Genomic DNA, 18,020 nt, shown 5'->3' on the forward strand with positions numbered 1-18,020 from the left:
GTAGGTTTGGGGCATGGAATAAGACACAATTCAAATACAAAATTTTTAAATTAATTATTACAATTTTTTAAACTTTCAAATAAAAATTAAAAAATGCTTTCAACTTTTTCAAATACTCAAACAAAAAAAAAATTATAATATTATATTTTTACAATATTTTAATTTTATAATATTTTGTATTCAAATTTTTTTATTTCATTTCTCAAAATCTAAAAAATATTCAACTCAAACTATTTTACAATTATACACAAATTATCTTATTATTATTCATAAAATTTCTATTTCATCTATATCTCATTCCTCAACCCTACTCTTATAATATTTTGAAAAATAATCAAATAATTTATTTATTTATTTTTTTCTAAAGTGACTTCATTAGTGACAGTTGCATTACTACAAGAGAGTAGATTATATTAAAAATCATTTTAGGCTATATCAAATAATTTATAAATAGTAGTAAAATAATTTAAGTTAAAATATTTTATTAAAATTTTAAAAATAAGAGAAATAAATTGAATAAAAATATTAAAAAGTTAAAAAATTATTTAAATATTATTTTTATTTTAAAATTTGAAAAATTTGTATTATTTTTTATATTTTATTCAAGAATTTGAAAAAATTATACTAATTAGATAAAAAAATTAAACATTTAAAATTAAAATGTATTTTATATTTGAGTTATATCTCAAAATAAAATCTATGAGAATAAAATCAAAGTATTTTATATGAGAATATTTGGATTCCCGAACTCTCCCTAAAGGTTTTTATGGCGGCACGGCCTGCAATAAGAGAAGTTATATTTTCAATTTTAAGATGTATAAATCTTATATATTTAAAAAATAAATAAATATATAATTTATATATAAAAATTATTTTATTAATAATAAACTCAAATAAAAATGAGTTGGCAACACTTAAAAAGTCGAATAATTTTATTTTCACAGACAGACTATATTTATTTTTATTTTTTTATAATAAATATATGATAAGTGAATAATAAATAGTATAATAATATGTTCGGTGTACCGATTAAAATATGACGATCCTGTCCCTGTAAATCATAAAGACCGCCCAAATTCGCATACAGCCTCTCTCCCTCTCGGCTCTCTGTCTCAGTCTCTCAAGATGATGAAGCTCTCGCGACTTTTACAGTCCAGGTATCAACTTATTTAAGCTAAGACTCATTTGCGCTTGTAGTAAATCCGATTGTTTCACTGGAATCTATTTTCATTTCTCTGTTTGGCCCCCGAGAAAGTAAAAGATAATTAAAGTTCAAGTTTTTATGGGTCTGATGTTGCGGTCTCGACTCAACTTAACCTAATACTACGGCTGAGTTTTAAGTGAGCTGTTTTTCCCTTTTGTCGTTTCCTTCACTATCTCAAGTTCTCAACTATCAAACGTGGGCTTCGGACATTTTTGCTTCTGGTGTGATATTTTACTTGTGCCATTAAGGAAATCAAAATTGCAGACTTTGTATGTTCGGCTGGCCCTGAAAGTTTATGCTTAAATATGTTTCGTCTTCGGAGGAGCAAGGCATCTCAACTTTTGTCGGTCATTTTGCAAACTTCTTGTGGTGAAGCCGCAGGATAGAATGATGTTCTATTGAAAAGCATGACCAAACACTTGAGAGAACTTGAAAAGCATGATGGTTATTTTTTATTTCATTCCACACCTTGAACCGATACCACCGCCTGTTCTATTAAAATTTCGGTATTGAATGCTGTCTTTCTTAGGAAGGAAAGATGCTTTTGGTGCTCTCTCTCGCGCGCTCTCTCTTCTAGCAAGACACGTGCACATTGTGTTTGCATTTCGACTTAAAATCTGAACAAGGGATGTAGAAAAATTCTTATGCAGCCCCATCTCCACCTCGATGCTGTTGTTATGATTGGCACATTATAATCACTTGGCATTGTGTTTATGGCATCTCTAGTAGGTTCTTTGCGTTGTGTGATTGTTATCGCTTGGGCATGAACATATTCTTTTTCGTCTGGGTAAAATTACTTCTAATTGTAATCATTTGATTTATCTTGCATCCCCCCTCCCCCCCTTGCCCAACAAAAAAGAGTAGTAGAAGGCATTTGCAACGGATTTTTTTCAATTGAATATGTTAATTATATGTATCCCTTTACTGTAAATTAAATGTCTTTGCACTGTTGTACCCTAGCAAGTACGCTAGCCTTGACACATATAAGTCGCTTGAGTTAAACTTCACAAATATTCCGTGTTTATTTTATTCTTCCCTGTGATATATTGGATGGATTTTCTGTTCTCTTGCTGACCACTCGGACCTTGGACTGTTTATTCTTTAGGTTTTTTTAACATTATTTCTGATTTTTAATTGCTTTGTCAAAAAAAGGAACCTGTTGTCTGGGAAACTTCTATATGGGAAATCTGGTGATGTTAAAGATGCTTCATGCCTGCATGCATTTACAATTCATGCTGGGATATCAACTTCAGGAGTGAATTCTGCTGCTAAAGGTTTTTAATTTGCCTCTGTAGACATTTACTTCCCTTCTTATTAGTTTAGTTTAGTGTTTTTTTTTTTTCCTAATGTGCAAGTATGCTGGAACACCTGCATCCTTTTGGTTCTGAACCTGCAGGATATGCGGCACAGCGAATATTTGCTTCTTATTCTGTTTTCAAGGGCAAAGCTGCACTCTCTGTGACTCCTGTTCTCCCAACTTTCACAAAATTGGATGTATGATATTTTTTTGGTTCAATACCATTATTTGGTACATCCATTTTTTTTTGGAGTTGAAGAATGCTTCTCATTATTTCTTGTGTTACATAGTCTGGTAGTCTTGTAGTTGACCGTCGTGGTGTCATGATGTTTAAGTTCTTACCTGCTATTGGTGAGCGCAAGTATGATAATGAGAAGAGACAGGTAACTTCCCTTAGTTCCTTTGCCATCACATTCTTTTTTTTTTTTGATAAGTTCCTTTGCTGTCACATTCTTAGTCATACGAATTAATTCCCAAGTCCTCTACCACCCATTTAACACGTGCAAGCAGTTTGTAGACTTTAGTATTGTTTAATTACCATAACCATGTACAGGACTAATTTATGAGCCTTTTAACTGACTGGTTTGGTGGATGTTCTGTAGATGATTGCTTTGTCAGTAACAGAGGTTGGGTCTTTGATTAGCTTGGGCCCTCAAGATTCTTGTGATATCTTTCACGACCCATCAATGAAATCAAGGTTTATTTTCTTCAATATCCTATAGTGCACAAGTCTACAATGTAGACAATTTTTTATAGCTTAGAATCATTTTTTGATTAAACCAAGTTGTTCAGTTTGCATGATCCATCTATTTCATTATGCAAGTATCCTTTGTTTACATATTCTATGCTGGTTGAAAAATGGCAAGTGGCTTTTTCTGATGAGCAATAATGCTACAGCAATGCTGGTCAAGTCAGGAAGAGCTTATCAATTAAGCCTCATGCAGATGGTAGTGGCTATTTAATTTCTCTGTGTAAGAAGTCTTTCTGCTCATATTGGCATTTTTCTTTGGATGACTTTAATTTGCCTCATTTTTATCGACCATTTTCTCTATGCACTTGTTGTTTTACTTTTAAATTGTTATATATATATTTATATTTATAAGTAAGACGACAATTTATTTTTTTGATAAGTAAGTAAGACAACAATTTATTAATAGTAGTATATAGGCATAACCACTTCTAAAAAACACAAAATTTCAAGTGGATCCCAACAGTTTCACAAATTTAAAAAGCACACATTTCAAAATTTTTTCTTCCCTAACATCTTTTCAATGGGCCCCATCAATTTTACAAACATAAAAACAGCACACATCTAAAAAATCCCCTAAATTCTAAAATTTTGTGTTACACAAGCATTCTCTATAGTTTGGCATGATGTTAGTCGGAATTTATCAAATTTCTTTTTTTCATGTCAGATTCTTTATGATTTTTTCAATTATTTATACACTTCTATTTTGGCAGCTGTTGTCAACAACATTCTTAAGACCAAAGAATACTTCACTGTTCCTGTCACAACTGCTGAATTCTCAGTGATGAAGACAGCTTGCAGTGTATGACCAACTAAAGAACTTTTACTCACATTTCCTTTCAATTAACGTGAATCATGGCAATGAATATCTTTTATTAGATTATAGTGGTCATGGAGCGGCACTACCAGGGTGCAGCCCAGTAGTCAAACGGTGGGCTTGGGATGAATCTACAACTCAGACATTCTGGGTTGATCCCCAACTATGAGTTCTGGATTACTAATGTGGTTCTAGTTGGTGGAGTTATATATCTAGGGTTTTAAGGATCCTGCCTTGGTGAGGTTCCATGTCGTAAAAAAGTGATCTTGTAGTTTCATGAAAAACTGGATGATACTGCTGCATCAAAATAAATTATCACGATTTTTAATGAAATAGACAAAGTTTGACTACTGATTGCTAGACAGGCGCACATTTGAAGAAATAGGTTCTGTAGGAAAGTTTTTGTATGCTAGTGAACTCAGGACTTCTTGACAAGCATGGGCAATAAAAGGAAAAAGGTAACTCATACAAGCATTGTGCATTCTTTTGTTCTCATAAATATTCATGATACGGGCTAAATGGGGGATTGTGTTGGAAAGGGGTCAATTGTAACAATATCAACATTTTGAAGTTAGTGATTTTCTTGATCATTTTTGAAGAGATTTGTTGAGTGAGGGAGGGGTTTTACAAAATGTCGTGGATGGTACAATGGCTTTTGGATTGGCAAGAAAATTATTCCATAATCCCCGATGGTCGAATTATTTGCTTAGATCTGAAGATGGGATAAAGCGCATGATTTCCTTGATACTGGTCAAACTCACCAATGCCTCCTGTATCGTCAGAGGTATCTCACACTCTTAAGTTTCCTCTAGAGGTCACTTCTCTTGTTTATTTTGCAGTTTGCATTGCCCCACATCTTAGGTTGGGGCCGGTTAACAAATCAGCTCCCAAGAGGCACAGAGGGACAGCCATCAAAGGTTGATTCACAACTACTGGATTTAGAGTGGGACAAATGAAGTCAAGACAGCCGAGAATCAAGTAGGATGATGTCCTCATTGTCTATCAATGATGCCACCTCTACGTATTGGTTGTCAATTTGAAAATACTGTTGTGCGCGTTATGTTGAATTGCTATATGTTTTACTTTTTCTGTTACCCAACACTTTTCTTCCTCTTGAGAATGAAGTCCATGAGGATAAACAAAATGAATTAGAGCATAAAACTTGTCATTATCATGTAATCTCAACTCTTCTGGAATTAGCTATGGTATTTGTCATCTAGATTGTGGAGTGGTAATTGATGAGTATTCGATAACCCTCTGGATCAGGATCTTCAACAGCTTTTTGTCTGACCAATTATTTGCAGGTGAGTAATAACTAAAAAGTTCCAACTTCCAGGTGTTCTCTATATATCGTTTGGTACCGTCTTTACGCCCTCAGGCCTTTCTTTCCTTAACATTCATAATTTAAATGGGTTTGTATAATCTCTTAGCAAACCAACTAGATTTTCTGAACTTTTTCATCAAAATGGCGTGAAGTCTTACGGGGATCTTTTATTTTTCAAACTTACGGCTGGTTTGGAGTGAAAAACACTATCATCTCATCTCATTTATATAATTTTTTTAAAATTTTTATACGAAATATAATAAACAATTCATTTTTTTAAATCTCAATTTAACTTTATCAAATTTTAAAATAATAATAATATTAAAAAATAATATTCTAACAATATTTTATTTAACTTTTATTTAAAATATCTTATCTTATCTCATCATCCACACATAAGATGTTTAAGGAAATGTCAGATATTTATTTAACACGAACATAGCCCTCATCAGAAAAACAAAGGGGGGTTTTTCTAATGGAAACCAAATTAAGGACGGAGAGCAGAGACCGCATTCAAGTGGGAATGACACCGCACTGCGGCACTAGTAGAACCAAGACATTCATGAGGCAAGCTGAACCAAATCAACTAAGCTTAATGCAAGATTCTCTCGCCAGTGGATTATGTTGAAACCAGATAGCTAAAATGGCACCTCTAGAAGAATTAATTTCGTAGAAACATCTACAAGTGAAGATGAACTGCTTTTGGGCCCCCCAAAACGCATATTTCAAACATACAGGTACAAAATTGAGTACCTTGCTCTGTCCTCTGATGCCAGGGAAATCTATTCGATGCCTCAGCGTAAAGTTCAGAAAAGAAAGAGAAACCTATCTGCTTCGGGCTTCCTCGAAGGGCAAGCACTATCTGAAAAAACAATTGGACCACCACTGAAAAGAGGGTGCCGATCTTCCTCGCCAGATTACATCCTAAGCAAAAAGTACAAAAGAGACCTCTTTGCCATGCCAGCCAGATTTTAATGAAAGCATACTTTATAACTAGAAATGAGGCGTGAAGTGGATAGCAGACAGACACAACACAATACTACAAAGTCAGAAATCACCATCATAATCTGCATTCACTCAGATCTTGCCACATGAATAATGTGCGTGCAATCAAATTCATGATTCTACTTCTCAACTAAAGTAGCTTGTCTGTCCTCACCAATGATACAAGTATTTCTTATATATTTTTGGCCCCCTGGCCCGTGGAGATTTGACGGGCAACACACAAAGATTAGGTACATAATATTGAATAGGTAAATATAATCAATAATAGGCACATATGAACCATTTAAATAATATGAGAGTTTAGAAAACCAACTTCTCGATGATTGAAGAGAGGTGAATGAAAAACAGCTAGCATTGAACAAAAAAAAAAAAGGTAGGATGTTTCAGTACACAAAATAAATAGAAAGCGGAACAAAGAAAGTTTCAAGGTTACGGAACATTCACACCATCTCAGCAAACAAAATATAGAATACTAAAACCAATAACTTGATAATCTCCCGCAAACTTCATATATACATACAAAAGCTATGAAACTATACAGCAAGTTCCCTATATCTGAGGCGGCTGAATGCATAATTTTAAGGGACATGCCTTCAGATATATATAAAATCCTACCAACAAGATTAGTATGTGGCTTTCCGTCCTTCACCCTCTGCAGGAACCTCTTCTTCAAAGAATTTGCTTCACTTTCTTCCAAATCATCATGGTGCAAATTGCCAACTTAACTTTGAGAGTCTGAGACCACAAATTAAGCTTCAAAATCTAATAGAAATGACAATCTCTCAACGAAGGCAAGAAATACCACCACAGATCGATAGCCAGATCACAAACAAAATTATACAGACAACTGCATCAATGGCAAGAACAATTCGTACTTGATGCCAATACTTCTTTCGAATACTTTGAGAACCTGATCTTATCCTCATAGAACCTATATCTTTCTGCAATGAGACTGAGGAACCTGCCCCACCTTGACTATGAGAATCCAGGCCTTCCAAATCAGCCTTGACTCCTCTGTCTGTAGATCTTCGGTTCTCCTCCAGCTCCATGTCTCTCATTCCAATGACATGATCCTTTGCCTTCTTCTTATCTTGCTTGCTGGCTTTTCCCAACAAAGGGGCTTTTGTAGAACTAACAGTTTCAATTTGCCCATTTACATTATGTGATGATGGAGACGGACCGACATGAAGTGATGAGCATGTTTCACCAGTCCAATCACTGCCACCCTGAGAAACATTCTCCAATATGGTGATCAACCGCTGGATGACAGGCACTAACTGCTCCTGTAAACCAATTGAGCTCATACTTGAAAAACTTCCCCTTGAACCTTTTCTTGCTACCTTCTTAAATTCATCTCGCACATGTTCTAGAAATTGAAGAACACCCGAGTTACCCAGATCCTCATCAACAATTGTGAAATAAACATATCCATCTTCCATCAAAAACCCAAAAGTTTTTCTACACATTGTCTCAAAGTACCACCTATGGAACAGGGGAGTTCTTTCCAAGCACAAAACGGCCAAGTTCTCGATATCTTGGTCTCCACCACTATAGGTGTACAAAATTCTGTTACCCCTATAAATGCAACAGTAATACACTGTATTCTGAATGGTATCCATTATTATAGTGATAAAAAGTCCCCCAGTTTGGTCTGCAGCAAATTCTACCTGAAAACCAAGTTTGACCCAGGATTGGCCTTGTTTCTTGTTTTCTAGGTTCTCGATCTTCAACACCCACTTGGGTTTACCATCCACTAAGCAGTCTGACCCTAATACAAATTTGTAAGCAAACACTTCTGATATAGGGCTCTGTAATAATTTTTCTGGATGCTGAATACTCTAAGCAATCAAGATTTGGCAGAAGAAAAATCCAATAAACTCCTCAACCAAAACGACAATAACCAAACAAAATGCAAGTAGTTCTTCTGCAACAAACTCAAAAGCCTCTAACAAATACCAACTCAGTCCCCCAGCAAAGTACTCAAAATCAACAATGAAGTCCCTCATGCCTGCATGGGGTTCTTCACCAATCACAAATACCCACATAAACAACAAAAACACTACTTCGCGATGGCATGCACACTGTAATCAAGAGAACAAAAAAGTATAGATAATCAGAGATTATACTTGGTAGGTTTTATAAGAAACGAATTGACTTCAATTCCATTCTCGAATCTCGAGAACCCATTTGAATTTGAAAAAATGATAACCGGGGTTTTTCACGATCCAATACACGTCCAAAATCCAACAGTTCCCACTGCTGTAATACGAAATAAACTTAAAAACAAATAAACACAAACTATTAAGGTAACATTTCAATCGAGTTCTCCAAAGATCTAAAGCTAAGAAATTAAAAATAAATGAAAGTCAACGAGTATAAAAATAAAAAATAAAAACCCAACCTCTGTTTGATTGATAAGAAGAATTAAAAATAGAGACGACTCAACTGTTTCTAAAGAATAATACACGAAGCATGATGTGGGCTTCCAATTCGCTAATCTAAGGTTCTAGGCACTTACCTTTAGAGTTCCAAATCATCTTCAAGAACAATCGCTTTATTGATTATTGGTATTCGAAAGGTAAGGAGATAAATGTTACGAGTGCTTTATAGTTACAAAGTAGAGTGTTTTGACTTTTTAACTGACGCCATCCCCGGAAAGTTGCCTATCTTTTGGGCTTTGCTGTTTGAATTCGGGAAGGATATCGCAAGCGGTAAGGGCATGACCTCACCGTGTGGGCATGCATCTCTTGCTTCAAAATTTAAATTATTTTATAAAAATATATTTTATTTAAAATATAATTGTATAAGGGATTTTAGAAAAAAATTATATATATATTATTTTTCAAATCTAAATTATCCATAAATATTTTTATTATGAAAATTGATATTTATAATTTTAGGACGAATAAATATTGTGCATTGTCTTTAAAAATAAATAAATAAATACAATATCTACTTAAGAATTATATTTTTGATAATAGATCACATCCTTTTTTTTTCAAGAAATTACGCATAAAATTTACACATCTTAAAATCCGTCATTATTATTTATGGTGGTTATATTGTTGCGGTTTTTCTTTTTTCTTTTTTGCTTTTTTTTTTTTTTCCTGTCAATCAACCTGTTCGTAACCTTATAACGAATATTTTGGGTTGGGGGGGGGGGGGGGGGGGGAGAACTTGAATATTTGGTACCGGTATCAAATCAGCGACAGGCCCACAACGCGGGGCCGATATGTTCGATTGCAGCCTAGGACGAGTTCGATCTATATTAGTTTCTTCGATTTGTCTAGAAAAGAAACTAGAGACGAGAAAACATCTTTGACTTTGATTACAATTATAAGGAGCAATTTCAAATAAACCAAAATAAAATTTCAAGTCTTTTCTTGATGGACATGATCTGCATTAATCTCTTCGATCCCCTTCATTTATGTGCCAAAATGAACAGATGTTTGATAGGAAAGTGGAAGAGACTTTTTTACATATGATAATATATATATATATCCAACAGTCGAGGCCGATTTCACACAAAAAAAAAAAAAACGGTCGAATAAACCCATGCTTTCAACATATATTGATTATTGAGAGAACTAACGGCATGAAAGGAAACCTTTTTCTTCTTGGTCTGAATAAAAAGAAACAGATTAGTCTATGATCATATTTTCCATCTAGTCAACTGTTTTGTACAATGAACATACCACGATTCATTCGCATGTTGGAATGCCAAAAGGTTTTTCAGGCGGATGGGAAAAAATTACTGGAAAAAATCACGAAAATTATATGAGAAAAAAAGAACTTCATAATAAGTGAACTTCAACTTGTGTCCAACTTGGAACCACATAAATGATTCGACATAGGAGTACATCCCAAAATGCTGGGCAATGTAAAGAAATGCATCATTTTCCTGGCTGTCATGATCGTGAATCAACTTCATACTTTCGTTAGTTTGTATCCAAGTGTGGCCTTGGCTACACAATGTAATACAAACAATCTCATCAAACACAATGATACAAACATCTTAGTACAACTCTAGCACAACTATGTACAAGCATTGGGTTAGAAACAAATTACGATGTTCCTCATTGACAGGATGAGTACCACAAATTTCTGCTTACTATAAGTCATTTAGACATCCCTTACCTTCAGCCTAACATTTGAGGGTGAATTAGGTTGTTTATTTGGGCTTGAAGGAATGGAGCTAAACTTGTGAACCAAGAGCTTGAAACACGGAAGAAGAATCACATAGAGGGTTGCCAGGATAAAGGGTGCCGCTACAAGCCATCCCAGCAACTGTAAAGATTTAAAGGTAAATGGAGTTTTAATTGTGGCCATGTCATTAAACATCAGTGGAAGCTGAAGCAAATAATGTAAAAGGACCTACAAGCCATCCCATCAACGGTAAAGATTGAAAGATAAATGAAGTTTCAATTGTGGCCATGTCATTAAACATCAGTGGAAGCTGAAGCAAATAATGTAAATAGGCAGGAGAAGACATCTTAGGTCGGGACTGAAATGCTCAAGCTTTAAAATTTTAATAGGATGTTAAGGTGTCTATTAACATAAAATTACATGACAAGTAAATATCAATCTTCTTATTAGCTCCCAAACCACAACTGTCTGGTCATATAGCACCACTGTCCCATAAAGTCTTTATTTTTCCTTTAATTCTCACTGTGGTTGCGACTAGCTCTATGCACAGGCAACAAATTTTGACAGAGAAATCAGGCTAACCAACCTTATTGTTAAAGAATCATTGAAAATAAGTGCTAGTCCATGGCCAGTCTGCGAAACTATATTCCCAAGATTTTTCTTCTTTTTTTTTTTCAGATAAGAATTGATTAGATGTATTGTTAAACGGACGAGAAAACAGACTTACCAGACTAATGATAATGCATCACATTTTGTAGCTCCTTGCACAAAATGTGTAGGTGCAAGCACTAAAGAGTGCTAAAAAACAAAACTATAAACCCAGTTACTCCATCAGCAATCCGGTATATCTGCAGTATAATTTTACCGACACTGGAGTAGTAAAAAGCCAGTCTGCCATCAGAATCAACTTAATGAATATTCACATTGTATCAAGAGTAGAAGTACACTCTTCTACCACTACGAAGGGATAAGCATATGAATAATCAAGTTGAATTCCTAACTAAGGAGACAATTTGGTCATTGGACTCACTAGTATTCCAAACCTCGTGCTAGAACATCAAGAACTATATTCGGGCATTTGGAGTTAAACAATGACAGTTTCTAGTTCACAGTCTTGTCCAAGTAGTTAAAACATTAGAATGATGGGATAATTACATTTTTCACTCACAAACCACCATCTATTTTTCATTTTCGCACCCTATATTCCAGAAGTTTCAGCTTACACCCTAAACTATTTATATTTTTCAATTTGCACCCTTTCAAAGATAAAACAAATAAGATGAACAAAAAAAGGCTAACTTTTTAGTTTAGGATCCAAAGTGAAAAATAGGTGGTAATTTGTGAGTGAAACAGAGAAGGAGGTCGCCGAAATTTCATTATTATTGCTGAAGATAAGGGGGGATGGAGCTGGAGAAGTATGGGGGAGGTGTTAAGGGAGGCCCTTACCGGTGTAGAGGTACAGAGAAGGCTGTGGAAAGACACAGAAGGGAGGCCGAAATCGTATAAAGAAGCACTTACCACGGCTGGGTCACATGCCGGCCTGAGGAAGGGGTATGGTGACAGTGATGTGCATTGTGCCCCTCGAGAGAGAGAAGTTGGCAGAGACGTGCGCAAGGTACACTGCATGGTGAAGGAAATTCAGGCTCAGTTGGGTTATTTGCAAAAGGAGGTGGCTAAGGTTCTGAGAAGTGTCGGGGCTATTAAAGGGATGGAAGAAACGGTGAGTTTTGGGGATGCTTTTAAAAAGGATTATACTAAGGCCTTAAGTAACAAGTTGGGCCAGAATCAAGCCCGTGATCATTTTAATTATGAGGGCCGCGTTAGGCAAGGGCCTAAGCCCGTCTCACTTAAACCGACCCGGAAGGAATGGAAAGCACGGGCAGGGTCTTCCCATACCGTGCCCGTTTCGTCGACGCATAGCTTGCAGCAGGTAGAGGAGGTGCCGGAATCTTCAATGCGAAGAGGAAATCAACAGAAACTGTCGACAGCAGCTACAGAAGTTGCCGAAGGCTTGGGTAAGGCAGAGACAACGCCGGGCCAACAAGAGAAATTTCCGACAGAAGCTGCGGTGGACATCCCATCGCCACCGAGACCTGTTCTCCCCTCCGAAACTGGACAAACAGCACCAATGGAGTGTGGGGGAGGGGATGATGGCTCAGAAAGGACACCTAAACTGTACGAAGAAGATAATCAGTTGGAAGAATGTGAAACAGGGGGCAGTGAGTTCTCGGCCAGCGAAGACATTTTCCTTTCAGATGAAGAGAATGGACGTAAGAATACAGAACTTACGAAGGTGGGTTTCGTGCTTGGGGAAGAACTAATGGAGGAACAGATGGACGTAAGAATACAGAACCCTGTCCCTTTAAACTGCCTGTTTCCAAATCAAGCTCGTGTCTCGAACTGGGTCTTCAACACGGTAAAGGACATACAAGATATTGTGGGTTTGAGGTGTGATGGGTATGAGGAGCAGTTCATGGCTTTACTCACCGCTATTGAAGTGGGTCATCAACAACAGAGGAAGATAGGGTCTAAGAAACAGCGGGAACTCAACAGACTAACCTGGTCCATGAACTCTGAAGATGATACCCTTATTTTCTGTGAGGCTGATTACAACCAGGTCCGAGTCTTGAAGACACTTTTACTTTGTTTTGAAGCAGCGTCGGGATTGAAAGTGAACCTTGATAAATCAGAGATGGTGCCTATTGGAGATGTGCAACGTTTAAGATATTTGGCGAATATTATAGGGTGTAAGATTTTCGCACTTCTTATGACTTACCTTGGTCTTCCGCTGGGGGCTGCCTCGAGAGCAGCTCCGCTATGGGATACAGTGATTGAGAAGGTCGAGCGCAGATTAGCAGGGTGGAAGATAATGTATTTGTCAAAAGGGGGTAGGATTACCTTAATCAAGAGTACTCTATCTAACCTGCCAACCTATTTCCTGTCCTTGTTCCCTGTTCCAGTAAGTGTGGCGCTTCATATAGAGAAACTGCAGAGGGACTTTTTGTGGGGAGGCCTCGGTGAGGAATTCAAATACCACCTAGTAAGATGGGAGAAGGTGTGTAGTCCTCTCTCTTATGGCGGTTTGGGCATCAAAAATTTGAGAACCTTTAACCGGGCGCTACTCAGAAAATGGTTGTGGAGATACCATAAAGAACCAGATGCGCTATGGAAGATGGTAATTGATAGCAAATATGGTAGCCTTTGGGGGGAATGGTGTTCCAATGAGGTGAGAGGGGCATATGGAGTGGGACTGTGGAAATATATAAGAGGAGGATGGGTGGTGTTCTCACACCATACAAATTTTCGTCTAGGACATGGGACTAAGATTAAATTTTGGCATGATACTTGGTATGGAAACAGTGCCCTAAAGGACCAATTCCCGGCCCTCTTCAGGGTCGCAAGGGATAAGGAGGTTTCAGTAGCGGATGTCATGGGGATGGTTGGGGAACAAATCCAGTGGAACATCAACTTCAGCCGGGCGGCACATGATTGGGAATTGAACAGTTTTGCAGCATTTTACAGCCTCTTGTACTCATTCAAACGGAGCAACCAGAATGCAGATTTACTATGGTGGAAGCCTACAAGTAAAGGATTGTTCTCGGTTCGCTCGTTCTATAAATCTCTCTCGCAAGGGTCCCCTATCCAGTTCCCTTGGAAAAAGATTTGGAGACATAAGGCGCCTCCCAAAGCAGCTTTCTTCGTGTGGACCGCGTCCTTGGGTAAGATCCTCACAACGGACAACTTGAGGAAAATGAGGGTGATCATCGTAGATTGGTGTTGCATGTGTAAGAAAGGGGGGGAATCCATAGACCATCTTCTACTACACTGTGAGGTAGCTCGAGGATTATGGAATGAGATATTGAGTAGACTAGATTTAGGCTGGTTAATGCTGGAGACAGTGGTGGCGGTATTGGATTGTTGGACAGATTTGAGAGGCATTCAACAGATCAAGGCTATGTGGAAGATGATTCCCATTTGTATAATGTGGTGCATATGGCAAGAGCATAATGAACGGACCTTTGAGGACAAAGAGAGATCTATGGAGAAACTAAAAGCTTTCTTTTTTAGAACTCTTTGTACATGAGCCACTGCAGTTAATTTTAATGGCCAATCCATGATTTTTTGGTAGCTATTGAGTCTACGTAGTAGGGCATTCTTTGTACTGAACATGGCTTTTGCCTATTCTTTTCATTAATATACTTTGATTTTACTCATAAAAAATAAATAAATAAATAAAAATAAAAAAAATTTGTGAGTGAGGTGTAATTTCACCTAGAAGTACTGTAGCTGATACAATACACCACCAACAGACCCTATTAGTGACACAATATCATTAGAAATTAATACGCTCAAGATCATCCTGGCATCTGCACCTAGCAATTGATGATAGCTGTCCTAGTATCGGGCACAAAAGCAATACCAGTATACAGCAAGACAAGACCACAAGGAACAATAACTAGAGCCATGAATGTGCCAAAGATAAAGCAATGTGAGCTTAGATAAATCAAAATTACCGATGATTTAGGGCATGAAGTATGAACGAGTTTCTATGCATGTGTTAATGAGTGAGAGGGTCTTAATTAACAGAATGTCAGTCTAGACACCTACCGCATGTGCTACACTTAAGAGGACTTCCCAAGAGGCTTGGCCGGTCAAAACCTTCTTCAAAGCATCAGCCGTCAAGGGAAATTGAGGCCCACCAGAGAGAATTTCACCAAAGCGTAAGAACGGTACCACCAGGCTGGAAGTAAAACATATCAGCAATCAGAGTAATACATAGAGAAAACAGATCTCAACTACAAATGATGAAATCAAATGCAAATTGGTGTTCTAAAAGCACACAAGTACCTCAACTCTATCGGAGTTGCAATAAAGTTTGCCAGCATTACACTTGGGGCATGGCAACGAGATCCAAGCAATGCAATAGCCATCCCACATAGAAAAACAGTCACCCCTGTCAATGAAGCCCTTGTTCATCTAAAGAATGCTTGCAATACAACAAATAGCTTCACTGTTCTTTCCACACATATATACAAAGCACAACTAATGCACATGGTATATAATAAACTATGCATAATGATTCAAAGATCAATCACTTATACTGATCAATCAGCACTACTACTTAATTTCACTTCAAAATCACCTTTAAAAGAAAAAAATTACACGAGAATAATTGTAGATGAGGACATACCACATATAGGAAATACTCCCATGGTAATGCCAAGAGCAGTAGAGAATGCCAATTGCTTTGGCTCAGCACCCCTGGGAAAAAGAAAAGAACTTGCTGAACTGAGCGGATCATTCTATCCCAGAAGTTTAAGGATTAAAATTGAGATCAACCCCTTCCCCCCCCCCCCCCCCCCCCCCCTCCCCCTCTCTCTCTCTCTCTCTCTCTCTCTCTCTCTCTCTCTCTCTCTCTCTCTCTCTCTCTCTCTCTCTCTCTCTCTCTCTCTCTCTCTCTCTCTCTCTCTCCCTTCCTTTCTGTTTGATTAGATTTAAAAAGGTAAAGAAAATATAATTTCATGAATAAGTTCACTTTTTTCAGACAGGAATACAATGCGGGATGCCAAACAGATCCGTGAAATCCAGCACAGGAAATGTATAGTAACAATTAAAGAATGATAGATAGCAACGAGTAATTAAGCACAGCCGCAGTACATATTTCTATTCAGTTACAGTAAATAACCCACCCCACAAGCTGAAGACAAAAGGAATCGAATGAAAGAAAAAATCTTGAGAGAGAACCTGCGGAGGATTTGGAGAAGAGGATCGATGACCTTATTGTGGAACCAAGGAGCCAATCCAATCCTTGACGTTGCCATCTCCTTCGCCCAAATGTCTAAGAGAACTTTCGGACCGATTCTCCAAATCAGAGTTCCAAAAAAAAAAAAACGAATTTATGTCTATTTCACTTCTCTGACAAAGTAATTAAATAGGAATTGTTCATTGAATTATGTTTCAGAGATGAGCATATTTTCTTCAATTCGCTCGTCTAGTGCTTCAAATTTAATTCATATATATAGATATATTAAACATCATGATCTGTCATCAGGTCTTAACATACGAATATCAGATAGGGTGGTGCTGAAATATCTGTTTTTACCAGAGCTATACAACTAGAATAGTAGCAGATAGGTGCGTTTGGCGGTTGGATTGGACACCGACTGGATCTAGTACAGCCGAAAGCACGGTAACAGAAAATGGTAGCACCCTCATCACAAATCGGCATGTGTGGGATCTAACCGTCTAATTGTGGAAGGAGTGTAATCCAGACTTGTCTGGTTTGGTTAGATAAAATAGATTAGATAAGAAAATGGTAGAGAGATATTTTATGAATAGTATTAAAATTATTTAAGTTAAGATATTTTAAAAAATGATAAAGAAAAATTGAAAAAAAAAATTATAAAATTAAAGTATTGTTAAAATATATTTTTTTAATATTCTTTTTATTTTAAAATTTAAAAAAATTGAATTATTTATTTTATTTTATTTATAAATATTTTAATAATTAGATGAAATTTTAAAAATTTAAAATCAAAATGTGTTTGTATTTGAATGGTATATGAATGTTTAGATAAGATAGATTGAAACTATATGTATAACTAAACGAAGCCTTAGCTTTTAGGTCAAGAATCTGCATGAACGTGACTTTGTGCAGGCATCCCCCCGCCCCCTCGCCCCCCCACCCCACCCCGGTCAGGTGTAGGAGGTCAAGCCAAATAAGCCCACTATCCATTCATTTATATTTTGCGAATTCTCACCCACCCAATAATAATATATAAAGAAAATAAGTACTAGACTCACAAAAAAAATTATAAAAATAAACTTATGAACTGACATAATTTCATTTATGTTAAATATACTTTATAATAAATGTAATTTTATAATCTAACATACAATATTAAATCACATTAGTTTATAAGTTTTTTTGTAGATAAAACATTTATTAGTTCTAATTTTCTCTCTTAACCCTCACATTTTTCCAAATACCTATTGGCTATTTCTCCCTAATTCAACGGATTCTTATTCTCTTTTTCTTTATCCTCCCCACTTCCTTTTCTTCTTCACATATTTCTAACCTTTTAAAAAAAAAAATTCTCAATGACCCACAGTCATGACATGGTCATATGTCTGCTTAGAAACCTACAGTCACGATGTGGCTGCGGATCTGCTCAGAAACTCATGGACATGTCATTGCTTAAAAACCCACAGACACGCCATGGCCATGGGTGGGTCAAATATATATATATATATATATATCATATTTTTTGTACATTTTATTAGATCTATATGTGTTTTTGCAAGATCTATTTATAGGAAATTGATAGCATTACTACTTATTTATTACTCTTTTTTTATAATGTTTTATTTTACTTAATGATTAAGAAAGTGGCTAGGAGTAAAGTTATAATAATACAAGATAATCATTTTAAGAGATATGTTTTATACTCTGGCTTTGATAATAGGACTTTTCTAACT

At 36.4% G+C, this 18,020-nt stretch overlaps 3 protein-coding genes across 6 annotated transcripts; 1 reads left to right on the forward strand and 2 right to left on the reverse strand.

Moving 5' to 3' along the window:
* Positions 1 to 1,028: 1,028 nt before the first annotated feature.
* On the forward strand, positions 1,029 to 5,319 carry LOC122302325 (single-stranded DNA-binding protein WHY2, mitochondrial). 2 transcript variants are annotated; one of them, XM_043113524.1, is made up of 8 exons: positions 1,029 to 1,157; positions 2,357 to 2,478; positions 2,601 to 2,698; positions 2,792 to 2,884; positions 3,104 to 3,198; positions 3,399 to 3,472; positions 3,963 to 4,051; positions 4,906 to 5,319. In XM_043113524.1, the coding sequence occupies exons 1-8, from the start codon at positions 1,126 to 1,128 to the stop codon at positions 5,020 to 5,022; spliced, it is 720 nt and encodes a 239-aa protein (XP_042969458.1). In that variant the 5' UTR covers positions 1,029 to 1,125; the 3' UTR covers positions 5,023 to 5,319. The 2 variants fall into 2 exon arrangements, with proteins under 2 accessions (XP_042969458.1, XP_042969459.1); XM_043113525.1 differs by having other exon boundaries at positions 3,399 to 3,448.
* Positions 5,320 to 6,749: 1,430 nt separating this feature from the next.
* Positions 6,750 to 9,118, reverse strand: LOC122302327 (phytolongin Phyl1.1-like). The gene is made up of 2 exons (XM_043113526.1): positions 8,914 to 9,118; positions 6,750 to 8,476 (listed from the first exon to the last, which is right to left on the reverse strand). Exon 2 carries the CDS (start codon positions 8,012 to 8,014, stop codon positions 7,178 to 7,180), a length of 837 nt encoding a protein of 278 aa, XP_042969460.1. The 5' UTR covers positions 8,015 to 8,476; positions 8,914 to 9,118; the 3' UTR covers positions 6,750 to 7,177.
* Positions 9,119 to 10,173: 1,055 nt separating this feature from the next.
* LOC122302328 lies at positions 10,174 to 16,672 on the reverse strand. 3 transcript variants are annotated; one of them, XM_043113527.1, is made up of 6 exons: positions 16,287 to 16,656; positions 15,733 to 15,803; positions 15,390 to 15,495; positions 15,150 to 15,282; positions 10,533 to 10,682; positions 10,174 to 10,360 (listed from the first exon to the last, which is right to left on the reverse strand). In XM_043113527.1, exons 1-6 carry the CDS (start codon positions 16,361 to 16,363, stop codon positions 10,334 to 10,336), a joined length of 564 nt encoding a protein of 187 aa, XP_042969461.1. In that variant the 5' UTR covers positions 16,364 to 16,656; the 3' UTR covers positions 10,174 to 10,333. The 3 variants fall into 3 exon arrangements, 2 of the variants coding, with proteins under 2 accessions (XP_042969461.1, XP_042969463.1); XR_006240439.1 differs by lacking the exon at positions 10,174 to 10,360 and adding an exon at positions 11,269 to 11,389 and having other exon boundaries at positions 10,543 to 10,682; positions 16,287 to 16,672; XM_043113529.1 differs by lacking the exons at positions 10,174 to 10,360; positions 10,533 to 10,682 and adding an exon at positions 11,297 to 11,432 and having other exon boundaries at positions 16,287 to 16,669.
* Between the last annotated feature and the right edge of the window lie 1,348 nt (positions 16,673 to 18,020).

The sequence above is a fragment of the Carya illinoinensis genome, chromosome 3 (genome assembly GCF_018687715.1).
Source record: "Carya illinoinensis cultivar Pawnee chromosome 3, C.illinoinensisPawnee_v1, whole genome shotgun sequence".
NCBI lineage: Eukaryota > Viridiplantae > Streptophyta > Magnoliopsida > Fagales > Juglandaceae > Carya > Carya illinoinensis.

What these genes read in the sequence shown, in the direction of transcription:
- LOC122302325 (XM_043113524.1), top strand. Translation starts at nt 1,126, where the DNA reads ATGATGAAGCTCTCGCGACTTTTACAGTCCAG. An exon ending in GACCCATCAATGAAATCAAG is followed by an intron (nt 3,199 to 3,398) that starts GTTTATTTTCTT and finishes ATAATGCTACAG; the next exon opens with CAATGCTGGTCAAGTCAGGA. An exon ending in TGATGAAGACAGCTTGCAGT is followed by an intron (nt 4,052 to 4,905) that starts GTATGACCAACT and finishes TTTATTTTGCAG; the next exon opens with TTTGCATTGCCCCACATCTT.
- LOC122302327 (XM_043113526.1), bottom strand. Translation starts at nt 8,014, where the DNA reads ATGGATACCATTCAGAATACAGTGTATTACTGTTGCATTTATAGGGGT.
- LOC122302328 (XM_043113527.1), bottom strand. Translation starts at nt 16,363, where the DNA reads ATGGCAACGTCAAGGATTGGATTGGCTCCTTGGTTCCACAATAAGGTC. An exon ending in CTTCTCCAAATCCTCCGCAG is followed by an intron (nt 15,804 to 16,286) that starts GTTCTCTCTCAA and finishes TCTTTTTCCCAG; the next exon opens with GGGTGCTGAGCCAAAGCAAT. An exon ending in GCAACTCCGATAGAGTTGAG is followed by an intron (nt 15,283 to 15,389) that starts GTACTTGTGTGC and finishes TTTTACTTCCAG; the next exon opens with CCTGGTGGTACCGTTCTTAC.